General features: G+C 32.3%; 1 protein-coding gene across 4 annotated transcripts; it reads left to right on the top strand.

Moving 5' to 3' along the window:
- Nucleotides 1–630: 630 nt before the first annotated feature.
- LOC131932498 (eukaryotic translation initiation factor 4B) lies at nt 631–16,266 on the top strand. 4 transcript variants are annotated; one of them, XM_059289414.1, is made up of 17 exons: nt 702–734; nt 5,649–5,696; nt 5,987–6,106; nt 7,071–7,252; nt 7,657–7,764; nt 8,184–8,334; nt 8,421–8,756; nt 8,920–9,072; nt 9,733–9,853; nt 10,238–10,263; nt 10,521–10,707; nt 10,886–10,983; nt 12,683–12,933; nt 13,048–13,147; nt 14,097–14,127; nt 14,221–14,287; nt 14,439–16,266. In XM_059289414.1, exons 1-17 carry the CDS (start codon nt 722–724, stop codon nt 14,508–14,510), a joined length of 2,064 nt encoding a protein of 687 aa, XP_059145397.1. In that variant the 5' UTR covers nt 702–721; the 3' UTR covers nt 14,511–16,266. The 4 variants fall into 4 exon arrangements, with proteins under 4 accessions (XP_059145398.1, XP_059145397.1, XP_059145399.1 ...); XM_059289415.1 differs by lacking the exon at nt 5,649–5,696 and having other exon boundaries at nt 631–734; XM_059289416.1 differs by lacking the exon at nt 8,920–9,072.
- The last annotated feature ends 1,085 nt before the right edge of the window (nt 16,267–17,351 follow it).

The following is a 17,351-nucleotide window of genomic DNA, read 5'->3' as shown; positions in this document are numbered from 1 at the left end:
CTGGTTTTCAATCATCTTTCAGTACTGCTTTATGGCTCCGATACATGGAGAATACCAATAGAATACCGTCCTTCACAAACAGACAGCAAATCCTAAATATATGGTGTTTCGATTTGTTCTTTTCCACAAAGTGTGAAACCCACTGATTCAGCTTTGTTCTCATTTCAAAGCAAAATATCGCTCGTATGTCAGGGCAATCGAATGCAGAGGTACCACTGTGTATCTAATTAACAAAAGGCGACTCCCATTATAGTTTATGATTCATAGATGTTATTCTAAACAATAGCTTCAAAAACATACAGCGAATGTGATGATATTATTAATACTAATTATTTACGAACATTTACTTAATATAGATTTGGTTTTAACTGATATTTTAATTATAATTAAGAATATTAAGATTAACTTGACAGACTTGTTCTACCAATTTGTAAGCCTAACTAAAATGTGTGTTGTATAGAAGCGGATTTTTCTTCTTGCTCTACAAAGCTCAACTAACTAAATTATTTCTTTTGAAAAAATAATTTAACATCATTAATTATTTCTAGATCTAGCATTATTAGAAAAATTTGGAATATTGATACTGTCATCCCAAGCATTTTCTGTCACAATTATGTTGTCGTAATACTATAAGGATCCCAGATGACTTTGCGTCCTGACCAATATCTGACATATATATAAGCACGTCACTGCCCATTTACTTCGTTCCTGCCTTTGCAAAATGGATACCGGAGGTAAGCTGACATGTGAATTGGAGTATATGTGAATTTAGTGTTAAATGAATGTTCCTTCCGTATAGCAAATAACTCTTAACTTCCATTGCTATTTATGTTTTTGTAGAATAAATATTATCATTAAACAACTTTCCATACTGATGTATGTCTACGTTTGTTCGCTTCATAGTGTTACAAAGTGTGTGCCATACGGCGTAGCGGAACGCTGATGTACGAGCCCGCACGCACTATCAGTGTGGCCGGCGATTCTGGCTGATCGCCCATCCATTGACTACTTTTGGTTGCTACATTAAAATAACCATTTTAGACCCCAGATGTGTATCAAGGTTCATATCTAAACTATAAAAAATAGATCTAGATTTAGGCTGAGGGCCTCTAGGTCCTAAACATTAGCGAGGCTCACTAAATCTTAATTTTAATTTTTTGTTTTTTTAACCAATACCAATAAAAGCTAGAGATATTTTTCTAACTAACTAGGCACTACATTTGATGATTTTAGCTCATTATGAACTAAAATACATGATTTTAATTATTGGTGCCATACAGCTTAGCTGTGAAAGATTTTTCCATGACAACCAGTCTGAGATCTGATTCCTAAAGTTGACCTGAAAACTACCTAGGAGGTTCGTAAGGATCATGTGTTGGGAGGGGGAAGTGGAGGTATGCTGCAATAAAACGAAATCGAAAGGATACTCGTAACTTGGTTATGTAATCTATTTACTATATTTTTAGCAAACGCCAAATGAATGAACCAAAAATAATCACGTATAAATGTTTAAAAATATATAGATCTAAACTTTTTAAAGGTATTCATTTTCACGTTTTATTCAGTCTTGATTAATCAGTGTAAATAGGAATGTTTAATTAGGACAATTATGCATAATAATACATAGATTGAGTTAACGGCGGAATCTAACCCTCCTCCCTTATCCAGCATGGAAGCTTTGTCTAGGCTGAGTTTTAAATATTAAAAAAAGTATATAGGCATAATAAAATATCTGTTTTTATTTTTAAAACTGTCGTTGCATTAAATTTCATCACATGTGAGTCAGAAATGCATTCCAAACATCGCCACTCATAGGCTGTGCGTAGTGACGGCTCGCTCGCGTTGTTTTGTCAACGAGAGAAACATCGCCCGTCCGAAGCTAGATCCAGGTGGAGTTTTAATACTTAAATTTGTATCTAGAGCTGGTGTGTAGATCTAGATAGATCTATTTAAAGATTGTTAGGCTACGCCTATCACATTAACGTTGATCACTTGTGAGTGAAAAATTATGCAAATTCGTCACGAGCCCACTTGCGTTCTTTCGTCACGCGAGCGTGTGCGCAAGTCCCTGTACTGTGTCAACTAGATCTAGATCTAAGAATGCAAACTTTTGTTTATGCAGGCTGTCCTCTAATATGATTATTATAATTTATTAGCCTAGCCCTTCTGGATCTAAATCATAATAATCAATTATATAAAAATGAAAGCAAATGAAAATAATATTAACTATAATTCGATCTAGTAGTAATTAGTAATAATAAAATCAAGTAATTAATTTAGCACCTAGACTTTTTCGAGATCGCGTTTCACCTCGAGATCACAGGTTTACGGGCTTTTACAGAAATACCAACTAATTCCTATCTTCCCGTGTTCAGATCGAAATACTTAATTAATTTGTCCAGCAATGTAAAAATCAAAATTGGAAAATATTCACTTAACGCTCGTCAACACAAACGTAGTAAAGAGTCGATAGAGCCACCTAGGCGAACGTCTGCCGCCCAATAGCGGTCACGTGGGTTATGGAATTTTTACTTCTGGTGGTGACCGTTTTGGAGAATTTTTTAAAAAATTAGCGCATGTAATATTCGATTTATTTTTACACAGACTGTTAAATCTAATATTGATGTACTTTCGGTTTCCAATCTACATCGTAGTTGCTAATATTTAAAAAGATCTACGAATGTTTGTTGGCACCACTTTTTGAGCTTCGGTCTTCATTATCCAAAGCAATTTATAGCGTTTCTCTGGCATATTTAGCACTGCCAACTATAGTTTGTTTACATTATGTGAAAAAACCGCAATTTTTCACGAGGTAAACATTTTAAAAACGAATTCCTATAAAGTCACTTGGGCAGACAAGAAAAATGTCCGAAACTAAGCGTCCGGTTTAGGATGCCATGTTGTTTTTACAGAGGCGTAGCGACCCTTCCCGGCGCCCGGGGACAAACTTTTCGATTAGCACCCCCCCCCCCCTTCGAGATTTTGATTTGCACCCCCCTCAAACTTTCAATTTTCACCCCCCTCAACCTTTCAATTTATTTTTCCAACCCATTTTGGCGCCCCCTAAGCTCGGCGCCCAAGGGACATGTGTCCCCCCCCCCCGCTACGCTACTGTGTTGTTAGCAACCAGAGACGCTTTCAAGTTAGTTATCCTTGCTATAATAAGTATGCATCAAATACTCTCACCAATACCAATCTGAAGGGTAGATCGATGTGTTTCGCGGGCTTTTATAGCCTTGTAAGATACCTATCATCACATGGCCAGGTAAAAGATCACTAATGATTCTCAATTAGCCTAATTACGCAGGAAATCAAGGCCAAATTGTGAGCCCATTTGAAATAATATACAACCCTTTTAGCGTCTATTGCGCATACTTCCGTACAGCATCCATCACAATAGCGATGACGTCACAATTAAAAATTACGTGCTTTCAGTGACCTTTTTTGGGCGCCGATTTCTTAAAATGGTTATAAAATAATTACAATATTTTTTCACTAAACGATCAGTCTAATAATAGCCTACCGTACAGTGCCATTTGGACACCTAACAGACCATTATTTAAAGTTTTTAAACAACTCAAACTATACCCATGTTTACGTTTGACCTACATTGTCGGAAGCAAATTTTAATTTTTTTTTCTGGCAAAAATAGCTTTGTCATCTTCAGATAGCTTAAAATACGCAAAAAAAACGCCATTTTTCGCGTGATAATTATTGTTAATGTTAAGGTGGTCTCTCGAACAAAGCTGAAAAAATTGCCCAATCGTAGGCCAAGGTGTGGTAGCCATGTTCTGGTTAGCAACCAAGGACGCTTTCGAGTTAGTGAGCCTCGCTACTAAACATAGTTTAACAACTTAAATTTTATTTAGGCCCTAGGCCAAATAAAAAAATATTGTTAGTTTTTCTCACTAAATCTAAAATAGGCCTATATAAAATATAAATATGCTTTTCTGGCATAGCCCTGCCACCTAGGCCTATAGTTTATTTTTATAACGTGAAAACCCCGCCATTTTGCTCGTGGTAAACATTTTAAACAGTAATTCTAAGAAGGTCACTGGAACTAAGATGAAAATGCATCAGAAGTCACGCATCCGGTGTGTATGCCCTATTGTTGTTAGCAACCTGCCACGCCTCCAGGTTAGCGAGTAATATTAATATATATTTTGGCCAATTCCAACACTGCCAAAATTTGGATCTAGATTCTAGATCTAATTCTAATCTTAAACTAAAAAATACTTAAAATTTTAAAGGCCATATTAAAATAAAGCAATTTAGATCTTAATCTAGATCTAGATTTTAAATTAAGATCTAGGTTAAGCCCTGAGATCTAGCTAGATCTAGATGTCAAATTGTTTTTTTAACTGTTGGAAACAAGATGATTTTTTCCTTACAAAATTTAAATTAAGTCATTAAAGCAACTGTTTAGAAACTGGTAGGCAAGATTATTGGGCCTATTAGCCAATTATATATTACGAGCCGGCCCGCGGCATAACATACGCCGCTATTTAGTTTCTAATTTTCAATAATTCATAATTTGTGAATTCGACAGTACCAACGCTGACACTGAAAATATTTCTTTAAAACACTATAAGTAGCTCGTTAAGGACATAACCTCCCCCCCCCTTCCTTCCCCCCCTCCCCCCCCCCTACGTTTAAAATCGTTGGCTCTGCTTGTAAACATTTAGAGTGAACACAGCTCACTAAAACCATGTAGGGGTGGGGAGGTAGGGAGAGCGTTTGCAGCTTGTTTTCTAACGGCTCGAAGAGGAGAATTATATATATAGATTAGTATAACCAGTTTTCTTGATACAAGAATAGAACCAAATCTTTTTGTTTCCTGGATTTGTAAATATAAACATTTTTGGGTTTGGAATTTACAAGGACCTAATTTTTTTTGTCATTTATAGGCCTAATAACTCTCATAAAGCAGTTGGCCTATTATTTTTATTAATTCTGTTTCTTCTATTGGTCTAAATGAACTGACTGCAAGCCTAGCATTTTTCAACATTAGTGTAACACTGAAACTTGGTGCGCTAAAATAATCTCCAACAAGAGATCTGAGAATCAAGTTGACTTACAGTAGTTATTCTAGCTAAATCTAAAATTTAGGCCTACTCAATTTTCAATTTATGCATGACCACTAATTAATAGTAGTTATTCTTGCAAAATCCAAAATTTAGGCTACTTAATTTTCTAGTTAAACATGACCAATAAATAATAGACATTCATATTTAATCCACTAGGCTCTTATTTTTAGGGTTTTAGCTCCTTTAAAACAAAGTTACGTAATTTAAAATTTGTCACTCACGACACCTTTCTGTTAAAAGCTTTGTAAGGTTACGTAAAGAAAGCTTTTGTGGTAAATAAAGCTTTTGAGCTGTTTTTGAAGTCATTACTAATTTATACTTTGTTTTAAGTTATGTTTTTCCAGTAATTTACTATTTATTATGCTAAATGCACAACATACCAGAGATTGCATTTTGATTATCTTTGATGTCTTCACATTTGTTTGCTTATTATCATTAAGAGCCCCCAGCAACTTTGTCCTTTCATTACCTTAAAAAGTTATTTTTTAGAACGGTGTATAAAATAAATATAACATTTAGAAAGACCCAAACTTATTATTAATAAAAAGGCATTTTTTTTAGATCCTCCACAAGATGAATCTGTGCCCAAACCAGCTTCAGGCCCCAAGGGTATGTTCATGAGTTATACTTGTGATTCTACAAAATAGTAAAGTTGCCTTTGAAGAGAATAAGTTCTCAGTTTGTGTCATGTACACAATGAAGTAGGGCTGTCACGCACAAGAACTGATTGTATGTCATAACTATGACATTTGATTTTAAACTTATCTGGTGATTCTAGTAGCATTATTCATTCATTATGTTCCTCTAATTTTTAAATCTGTTATTTTAGGATGAAGCTGTTGATCAAAGGCTAATCAAACCCTATCTATTAAATAATGACATTTATCTCTCTTATTCAGGGAAAAAGAAGAAGAAGGAAGGCAAGAAGACACTGACATTAGATCAGTTTCTTGCCCAAAATGATGGCTTCTCAGAGCCTAAGAGTCAAAATTGGGCTCTTCTATCAGAGAATCCTGATGGTAGGTTTTTTTTATTACTTCATGTTGAATTAGCAATTTATGCTTCATTTAATTTATCAAAGTGAACTATTAACCACTAGCTGTTGGTACCCATTACAGGCCTATATATTTAAATGTTATACTTGTTTGAGAAAAATATTTTCTAAAATAGTTATTGGTCAAATGCAATGTGCTTTACTACATGTTGAATGATATTAGAGACAAAGCAAAGAAATAACTAAATAGCTAAAAATCCAACACATTTAAAATGACAGGCTACCAATACTTTTTAGAAAAATTAAACCAAATTATATACATTATTAGTCAACACCATATTAAATGCACACACTGATTGAGAGACTAAATGATTCTGTTGAATACCAGGCTGTTGCTTTTTTAAAAAGAAGCTTCTATTGCTTTTGGCCAAGAAAATTGTATACATTTTATAGCATACATCTTGATAAGTAGATCTATACATCTAAATCAAATTTGAATGAAATTGTTCATTTCTTCATATTCTAAAATAGGAAGATGACACCATTAGTTTTATGTATTTTCCGTAGTTTAAACATGTGACGTCCTTGTCACAACAATAAACACTTTTCCTGTTGCATAATTAAAAATGTGTTTCTAGATTCAAATATTGCTTTACTTTTATTCTTTCTTTAAATAAAATTTATTTTATACATTTAAAACATCCAACATATTATTTTTAACAAAAGTCCATAGCTTTGAATTCTCAATATCGCTGAACACATAGCCTCAAAAATGTTGTGGCGAGAAGAGAGAAGTGTGCACACAGGGTTTTATATATTATGATACTAGTTGTGTTATAAAAAATATGTAAAATTTTGCAGTTAAATATGTGTAATAATAAAAGTCTTAATATTACAACAATTTTCATTCATTTTTTAGAAGTCATAACACATTTGCTAATTGTTTATACATTTCTTTAAAAAAAATACAATTACATTTATTCTTCTAGATGATTATGAAGTTCCGATTAAATTTGATCGCTCAACTTTACCTACTGCCCCTAAGGCAGCCATGGGGCCAAAGGTGGACATATCTCAAATTCCAAAGGATGGACCTTATTCTGCTTATGTGGGAAATATCTCATATGATGCCAAAGAGAGTGATTTATCAGCCCTATTTAGTAAATTAGAGGTAATTTAAATTACTTATTTTTGTTTTTGCAAAATACATGAATCTCTGTATATATGTATCTACCTAGGAATGATATCTTTTTGCACCAAATTAGAATACTTTAAGTGTCCATACAAAAAGACAAGCTTTTATGATGATAAAAAAATTGGCATAGTTCATCTGAATAAATTGTGACAGATTTTTTTTATCTGAAAAGCGTAGTGATCAATTTTTACCGATTTGAATTTTTAAAAAATGTTGTCCAATATTTCACATTAATTTACCAATTTCATTTTAGATTTAAATAAAATGTTAAAACCGTTAGGGGACAGCATATAAGATCTTATTGCTTAGTCTCTGTAGCAACAAGTTACATACAAATTGTTGTGAGTAGTTTTCACAAAATTATATATTTCATATTTAAGGTTGAAATGGTTAGAATAATAACTGATGGAGGGCGTCCACGAGGCTATGCTTATGTGGATTTTAAAAACAGAGAATCTCTTTTGGAGGCTTTAACTTACAATGAAAAGGTAAGTGCTATTCTATTTAACAAATTAAATAGAATTTCAGGCTTTTGATCACCTTACATGAGATGTTTACCAGGTTGTCGAAAAGGATTCTCTTTTTGGTATTCTATTAATGTATTTTTAATATTAAGGCTTCCAGTTCATCATCTACTTAGCTCGCTTCCTGCCTTTCATTCCTCTGTGGATGGTCTATTGTTTTACAAGCAGTCCTGCTTATAGTGCTAGTTAATGATATTGAACAAACGCATGGCGTTATTCTTTTCTTTTGTACTTATTGTCAGATCATTACATTTTTTAAAGAGAAAATCAAATTGGCATAAAATAGATTTAACATTTAGATGCAGTAAACCTTGCCCAATAGTAGTCATATCTAGAGGTTGTCTGTCTGTTGTCTTTTGAACTTATATCATTTTTCTCATCAGGAGTATATGGGTCGCTCAATTCGTGTTGATCTGGCCACAGAAAAAAACCAAGAGGGTCGTGGTGGTGGTGGTGGTTTAGGAGGTGGACGCAGCAATGAACCTGACAGGACAGAAGGGGACTGGAGGAGGCGTGAACCTGCCAGCTTAGATAGTAAGTTATGATGATAGTGTAGCTAAACTAAAATTTAAATTCTGCTGGAATATTCTCTTACTGTTGTCTTCTTTTTGCATCCTCAGGTAGTAGCAGAGATTCTGACAGAGGGGCAAGATATGGGGACAGGGACAAAGGAAGTGGTGGTTTTGATAAAGAAAGAGGAAGTAGAGGATTCAGTGACCGTGGCTTTGGTGGTGATCGTGACAGAGATCGTGGTTTTGGAGATCGTGACAGGGATAGAGGATTTGGAGGAGACAGAGATAGAGGCTTCGGAGGAGACAGGGAGAGAGATAGAGGCTTTGGAGACAGGGACAGAGGTTTTGGAGGAGACAGGGATCGAGGCTTTGGAGGAGACAGAGACAGGGATCGAGGTTTTGGAGGAGATAGGGATAGGGATCGAGGTTTTGGAGGTGATAGAGGTATGTAAAACCATTTTTGTTCAATGTGTCTTAGACAAAAGTTGTTTCCACTTAGTGGTGTTTAAAGTTTGAAATGGGGAATTAGTATGAAAACTCAGTTCTTCTTGTTAAAAATTGAAAAAATTGGTTCTGATATAGATCTAATATTTATATTTATTTATAGGGTATGGTGGAGATAGAGGTTTCAGTGATAGAGACAGGGGTGGAAGCAGCTACAGTGATCGTGATCGAGGATATGGTGGTGATAGAGATAGAGGGTATGGTGGAGACAGATCTAGTCGAGGTTATGGTTTTAATCGTGATAAAGAGGATGGTGGTGAGTACTAGTAATAACAGTTGTAGATACAGCTAAAGAGAATAAAGAGCACTTATGAATTAGATTATAGCAGTTACAATTGTCACTTGAAAATCCTCAAGAGTGGATTTAAAAAAAAGTCAAGCTTTTTGATGATGATAAACAATCGGCATAGTTCATCTGAATATATTATGACTGATACCTCTTACATATCTGAAAAAAGCTTTATTATAATAATGGTGACTTCTATTTTGTTAAATGTATTGTTAAAAAATTTTATGATGCGGTTTGAGGCTTGTAGGCGAAGTAGAGCTCTCCTGTTTCCATAAGCTAGATATGTGTAGGGATAGCATGGTCAGATGTATGGGTTGATTAGAGCCAGAGAGCTGCACCAGACATTTATGGGTTAACACACTTGTGATGTTTGCTAAGCTATTCCATTAAAGCTGCAATATTCTGATTCATATACATATTTTTGAAAATTGTATTGTTCACAAAGTAAAGGAGCCAGTTAATAACTCATCTCATTTCAGTATTTGAAGTGTCTGCATAGTCCTTTCACTAACTGGATGGTATGATCTGTTTAAAGACTTATCATAGCACCTTTTTTTCTTTCTTTTTATCCTCATTATTAAGATAATCTAAACAGTTTTTAAGTAAGTATTTTCTTTACTGTTGAAGGTCGCTTTGGATCAAGGGGAGGTGGGAGCAGTGGTTTTGAGGACCGCTATGGAGGTAGAAGAGATGATAATCGTAGAGAAGACTTTCAAAGAGGCAGAAGAGAAGATAATACAGAAAGACCGTAAGTTGTAAGGTTACTAGTGCCATGATTTAGTATGTAGTCCAGCAAATATTTAAGTAGTTTTTTAAATGCAATGATCAAGCTTTTTAATGATGATAAAAAAATTTGGCATAGTTCATCTGAATAAACTTTGATAGATTGAGATTTATTTTTCTGAAAAAAAAAAGCTTTGATAAATTCTCATCTTGTGTGAAAAATGTGTTATAAAACCTGATTGCACATACTGCAAAGACTAAGAATGATGAAATTGACTAGGTATAGTTTGACTGGTTATAGCAGCTTTTATTTTGTAATAGCTTTTTTTGTAATCTGATGACCTCTTAGTTTCAACTACTTATTTATACACATTTTTTTAGTATGTTTTTGTTTTTTCTTTTTAAACAGTACTGGAAGCAGGGATGGCAGTCAAGGTTGGTTATGTTTTAGAATGTTATTGAACTCAAAACTCACTAAAGAATTAAAACATCCTGTTAGCTTATATCAGCTTATTTGATGCCATTATGAGGTTGAAAAAAAAAGATAAAAAAAAACAACTCAAAGATCAAATAGGAAAACAATTAATGCTGCTATGTTTCATTAAATATTTATCAGTATTGCTATTGAATGGCAGAAAACAAATGAAATAAATTAATGTTAAATATTAATAATATATTAATTTTGATTATAGAACACAGAGATGGTCCAAAGGAGCGTCCAGTTTTGAATCTTAAACCTCGTACTAAACCTGTTGAGAATAAAGAAAATCAACCTGCAGCAAGGTCTTCAATATTTGGTGCTGCTAAACCTGTTGACACTTATGCCAGAGAAAAACAGATTGAAGAGAAGTTAAAACATAAAGATGAAGTTGATCATAGGTATATTTATATATTTAAAGTGTTTTGTTTTTTAAATGAGCTGTGTAATATTGAGAAATTTGACAGTCACTTATCATTGTTGTACTAGATTAAATAATTTCAAAGATTGATTGACACCAATTTTAAATCATACATGTTTGTAAAAAGATTCTGATTCAGACCCATTTTAAAATTTCAGTCATACAAGTCATAGAAGAGATTCAGATTCAGACAGAGGCAGAAGAAGTGGAGACAGCTATGGAGGTGACAACAGGCGGCTTAGTGGTGAAAGATCAGGTAAGACAATCGTTGCTTCATTATCTACTTGATTGAAGTTTTCCTTATTCTTAAGAGTGTTTAAAATTAATTAAATTTACCTCAACTAATTTTAATGTTTAAGCTCTGCCTGAGCGCAGACGAAAGAACAGTTTGACTTATGTTTCCAGCATTACAATAAAACCTGGTATGAAGTAGTGTTCTGATTCGTAGTTGGTGTTGGTTTATAATTTGCCTAGATCCCTGTAATTGTTTAAATTCATTACATAAGGTTTATTCATGGGTGAAGTTTGATTCTATTAAATACAAATTCAGTGGTGTATCTTGTTGTCCAATGCAGATCTGAGATCATATGGTTTATAGCAACTGGATTGCAATGATTTAGATTTTTTAAAATGGTCACACTTTCCTTTTTTGTTGAAAGAAGTTTTACAATTTATAGATATATAACTGGATAAATATAAACACCCCAAATTTTCATGTAATTAAACCCATTCAATGTTAGAGTAGATCATGGTGAATTAAAGATGCAATATTCTAGAACTGAAATGTTCCAGCTTTTAAACTATACCAAATTTGAAGCAAATACAAAGTATACTGTAATAATAATAAAAACTATTTAAAAGCAAAGTTATAGAAGTGGTTCACACATCTAGAAATATTAAAATACAATTTGTACTGCACATTTGCCTTTTCCTTTTTAGTAAGCCAGCTGTCTTATGATGAAAGTAAATTCAATTTTTTTGTGTTCATTAAAAACAGTTTCAGAATCATCAATAGAAATGTTATATACCTCATTAAAGATAACTTTTTTAAACTGCCTGTTCTTTTAACCAATATTGTTGTCAGAACATAAAATTAGCCTACTTTTTTTTTAGTTTGTAACCACCTTATAATTTATCTAAGCCTAATTTTAATGACATTAATTTTTTAACAAGCTTTTTGACTTATATAATTTTTTACAACTTAAAAATAAGAATTTGAAATCAGAAGATACAATGAGTTGTTTTGTGATATCACTCTATTCTATTAAGAAAAATAATTCTTTAAACTGATTTTTAGAAGTTTTTTACATTGGTAATGTAAATGTTTTAAAATATTTGATCTTGAACATGATCGATTCATTTTTTAAATAAAACAGCAAATCTTTAATACATGCTTAATTGATCGGGTTCAGTATTAGATACCAAACATTTGACTTCTAATAACAATGGGGGAAACTTATTTGGCACAAAACTGCAGTTATTTTTGGGTGAATTTAACATAATTATTTTGAATAACCCTTACATTACATTAATTAAGGATGCTTAAAGAAATTTAAGAAAATTAATATCCCCTACCTAATGTTAAACTTTTAAATTATCAACACAAATTTTTTTGGAAGTATATTTGGGTTGTCACCACAAAATTTAGTGTGAAAACTTGCACTGGTCATGAATAGGTTGATAGGAAAAACAGGGATTTTTGTTATGGGAAATTTTAATACATATATGATCTTATTGAGAAAAACAAATGGTGGGTTCTATTCATTATAATGGTAAAAATGGTAGAATTACAATAAAATACTTCATATGTGATGATTCAAAGAAATTGGCATAGTTCATCTGAAATTGACTGAGTGAGCTATTTCTTGTATTCTGATGAGTGCTTTTATTAAAAAAAAATTGTACACACAAAATCATGTTTTAAAAAGCTCAGTAAAAATATTTTAACTTGACAGCACCTATTTCAAGAAGAGATAGTGAACATTCTTATACTTCTGATGATGGAGGAGCTAAAGAGGAATGCAAATCCCCATCTTCTGTGAAATCAAATGAGCCTGCTCCTAAACTTGTGCCAGCCCCACCACCCAAAGATAACCCATGGATGAAAAAGAAAGATGGTGGTGCTCTATCATCTTCATCATCTAACACTTCTAATGTATCTAACAATGCAATACCAGCAGAGAAAAAAGAAATTACACCTCCAAAAGTAAGTCATTTAAATGCGTATATTGAAAAAGCTAGCTAGTAGAAAATCTAATTTTCAGTAAAACGATGCTGAAATGAATTAAGCAATAACTAAATGTCATTTGTTTGACTTTAGCCTTCAAATGCCTGGGGAGATTCAAAAGGTAGAGGAAGAGGTGGGTCTGCAAGATCAGATGGGAAAAAACCTACTGACAAGCTTAGCCAGAATGGTCCTCGTAAGTTAAATCATGTCCTACCTAGGTTGAATATATACTAAAGTTTGACAGTTGTCAATTTTATTTTCTGGAGGAGGGAAAGGGGGACTTTGGCAATAGTAAGCATTTTATTGAGGTGTGGACTAGAGAGGGGATGGGTTTGGGTCCATGCGGGTGACCTCTAAAACAGTAATATACTTACAGCAGGTATGTGACTTCCACATCAGATTACCTTCATCAGCACATTTGAATCTGAAATTTTCTGCTGTTTTTAAGTAGTTTAAAAAAAGCAACTATTTAGTATCTCATTATTTAGCATTAATTTTAAAATATCTGTTGCATTATAATGTTCTGGTTCCTTTTTAGTCAATGTTTTGTTCACATTATTTTTAATGTGATGAATACTAAAATCAACAACGTACCAGTCTCACTGTAGAGTTTCAGTTTTTAAGAATTGTCTTCACTAATAATTTTACTATTAATGCTGAAAAAAATCAATGTCGTCAAATTTATCTGTGTCAAATTGAAACTCCAACATAAAATGTAGGTTTATTTCCTTGAAAGTAATAGATAGGAAGTAGAATTACTACAGAGATTTTCATCTGCTGATTGTTTTCTGCTTCCAATCAACTTTGTAACTTTTAACTAGCTGCCTTTTTTCTGGCCAATCTTGGTAGGTAGACAACTGCTGTTCAATTTATGCAGTTTGAATGCAGAAAACTGAAATATTCTTTGAAAGCATTAATGTATTTACGTTAAATACTTGGATGTGTGGATGTTCTAATTCAGCAGAAACCCCACAATAGTCCACATGAAAAAATCTTTTTTTGTACATGCCTACAAGTTCAATGTGAATATCAAATGGTTAAATGAATTATTAGCGTGTTGAGAAAAAAAATATTTTTCTTTGTTGTGGAAGTCAAAAACAGATGACACATTAAACAATTTTCTTTTCTTGTTTTTATTTTAGCTACAAAGCGACCAGACATCTCAAAGTCAAAGTAAGTCTTTAAGCTTGTTTTAAAATGTTTATTTCATTGTAATATTTTACCCAATGAACAGTTATATTATTTGTTGTAATTTTATTTTTATAGACCTAAAGAAAAGTCACTTCCTAAATCAATAGATGAAATGCCTAAATATGAGGAGACCAAAACAAAGGTAAGGGTTGAGCCATGTATTTCAAAACATATATATATATATATATATTTATATATATATTGGGGTTTAGACAAAATATTTTGAGAGGTTACTTTTAAAAAATCAATGTTTTCTTATTACAAGTAATTTTGATATTCTATTAATTCCTCAGGATTTTTCTGATACAAACAAATTTGCATACTTGAATGAAGATGAAGACAGTGGCAATGAAGAACTTTCTTGATTGTATAGAAATGTAGATACATGTACATGAAAGTGGTTTTTTTGAAAGCATGTGAAATGTGTGATGGCTTTTTTTTTCCAAATGATTAAAAATACACACTGACCTTATTTGTGCGTGTGTATACACATAAATACATATGAATGTATATACACATTCATATCTTAGAAATTAAAGGTAATGAGTGTTACTTATGAATTCATTGAATGGAACAAATGTAAAGATAAGAGTTCTGCTTCCATTCTAATTGACATGCCTAGGTGTGGTCCCACTTGTGCATGAAGGTTGTAATTGTTTAAACATTACTTAGGTTTAAACATGATTTATTACAGTAGTGTTAAGGATCTACAAGCTGTAAGGCAACTAACAAGTACATTACTAAGTTATACACTGATGCACAGTCATTTCATAATTCTTATGACTATTTATATTTATTGTTGTATTGGAAAAGTTTTTTTTTTAATTTAAAATATTTATGCCTTTTAAATATGTATGATTAAAATCAAGAATGAATAGAAAAAAGTGATAATTTTTTTGTGGGGTTAGGTATTTTGACTTGTTCAATCAAATTAATGGAACAGGGATGTTTACTTTTGTATTAATGAAAACCAAAGTTTATATGGAAGATTAATTTTTTTTGTTCTTTTTTATTTGTTGTGGGTTGTTTTAGCTTCGACAATTCCTTTTAACGGGAAATAGTAACATGCCAGTTTGTAGTGCATTGAGCTCATTTTAAAAGACAAACTTAATTTTTGAATTCTGTTTTTAAAAACCAAATTATATTTTTTGATGTTAATATTTTTTCATAGAATGTCTACTGTATTACAATAACTGATTTAGAAAAATCTGATGAAAATATATTTAAGATATAAATTTTTAAAACATCAGCCATTGTAATACATTAAAACATTTTTTTTATAATCCACAAAGAAATGGAAGAGTTGTAGGCTTCCATTTTTGTTTTCAATTTTTAATTATGTTTATAGAGAAGCAGGGGATTTCATGTATTCTTAATTCTAAGATACCCAGTAACTCCTCATCTAGACAGTTTGATGCTGTATATTCTAACTTTAGTTACATAAACTGTGCTGTTATCTCTTGCATGTTATTTTGAATACATTGTTAAATAATTCAGAAACAGATGGCTGGTTTCTGAAACACTTTCTTCTTTGTTTGTATGACATAATCAAATAAATGTATAACTTGATTCATCCTTGTCAATAAAATTCCTTCTGTTGTTTTTAAATCTATGATCAGACAGCTTTATCCAGAAAATATTTTTGAGCTATCTCAGCTATTTTAAAATGGTAAAACATTAAAATTATGTAAAACAATCACTTCTTGTTCTCTTATTATAACAAGCATAATTTACTTTTTTCCATGTCACTTGGGGTACTTGGTATATGATAAATTATCAGTTAATCTATATAGATTTAGACTACTTTTAATGTTCTGCCTTTCTTCATTAGTAGTGTATGAACAAGTAAATATGAGAAACTTGACAGAGTACAGCACTTTGTTCTGTCATGTAATTTTTAATTCATTGTACATATCTCCTGACAATAGGTACCTTCAGCATACAATTATTGATTGGCTTTTCTGTATGGATGGTCAATTCTCAGCTACAAACCACTCATTGTTCCATATGTTGATGAATGTGTGGGTTGATGGTTAACCCAATTTTTCCTGTCTTGAAAAATATGTGACATGCCTATGGTTGGATGAAATTAGCTTGTTCAATAAAATTCATGTTACCCGAGTCTTGCTTTTGTTTCTTGCTTGATCATTAAATTCCACCATAGGTTGATTCAAGTTTCTTTAATGAGCAGGAGGGGGGGGGGATTTTGCAGCACTAAAAAGGTCACTAAATAATTAAATTAAAGGCATGGACTGGTGATGAAAACCAAAATGCTTATTTCTAAACCTAATACTATATAATAATTACAATTATTACTCAAAAGAGTAAGTGTAAAATTGTGTATTTTTATGCACAAGTTTAGTTTTTTTAAATGTGATTTTCAGAAAAAAAAATTGTAAAAACAAAAGTATTTGAAAATGTAATCTATCATGAATGCTACCAACTTGTATCTCTATAATTCTGTAAGTTTTTATTGGTTTAGCATAAGCCATCTTTTAGTTATTTCAATGTTAAAAAGGTAAATAAAATCACCATGGCAACAGCATGAAATTTTCAGCCATTTTTTTAAGTTTTTGACTTTTTGTCATAACTATATGTTAAATATTATAGCATTAGGTTTAGAAATAGGCATTTTTGTTTTCATCACCCACCCATGCCCTTAACTTGCCTTAAGGATTCAAAAGTGTTTTACTTTATTTTTGGTAATCTAGTACTACTATTTAGTTAGTGGTTAGCAAAAAGTAATCAACCGTTAACATATTTTTGTTCAGGTTGAATGCTTATAACATTACTAACTATATGTTCCATATATCTGTTCAACCACTTCCCTTTCAATAGCCATCTTACTTCAGTGTAAAGTATCTCACATCTATGATCTATTTATTTTTCAGAAAATAACTCCAAGAGATGCCACATTAGGCCCTTGCTTCTATAGCAATGATACACTCTATACATCAATTATGTTCTTCATCTAGAACAGGCCAAATAGTTGTATGTATCAGGTTTCTCTGTGAAGGAAAATGCAGACTTTCTGGGTTCTCCAAAACCCCCCCTTACAGATGAGATATTTGCTGTCATCAGGCTCGTAAATCCTATAACATCCACCTCTATTATTAAGGTCCATGTGGTTTAGTGAGTTTCTAATAGAGAGCTGATACTTTTTATGAATGATACCATGCCCATAAGAATATTTTTTATGCAACCGA

The sequence above is a fragment of the Physella acuta genome, unplaced genomic scaffold, assembly GCF_028476545.2.
Source record: "Physella acuta isolate Inbredline_101_S28 unplaced genomic scaffold, ASM2847654v3 ptg002188l, whole genome shotgun sequence".
Lineage (NCBI taxonomy): Eukaryota > Metazoa > Mollusca > Gastropoda > Physidae > Physella > Physella acuta.
Note: the sequence above shows the minus strand (reverse complement) of the source record. Positions and strands in the feature narration are given on the sequence as shown.

Excerpts from the sequence above, each read along its gene's own strand:
- LOC131932498 (XM_059289414.1), top strand. Across the intron at positions 8,335-8,420 it reads TGAACCTGCCAGCTTAGATA|GTAGTAGCAGAGATTCTGAC; the intron begins GTAAGTTATGAT and ends TTGCATCCTCAG. Across the intron at positions 10,984-12,682 it reads GCTTAGTGGTGAAAGATCAG|CACCTATTTCAAGAAGAGAT; the intron begins GTAAGACAATCG and ends TTAACTTGACAG.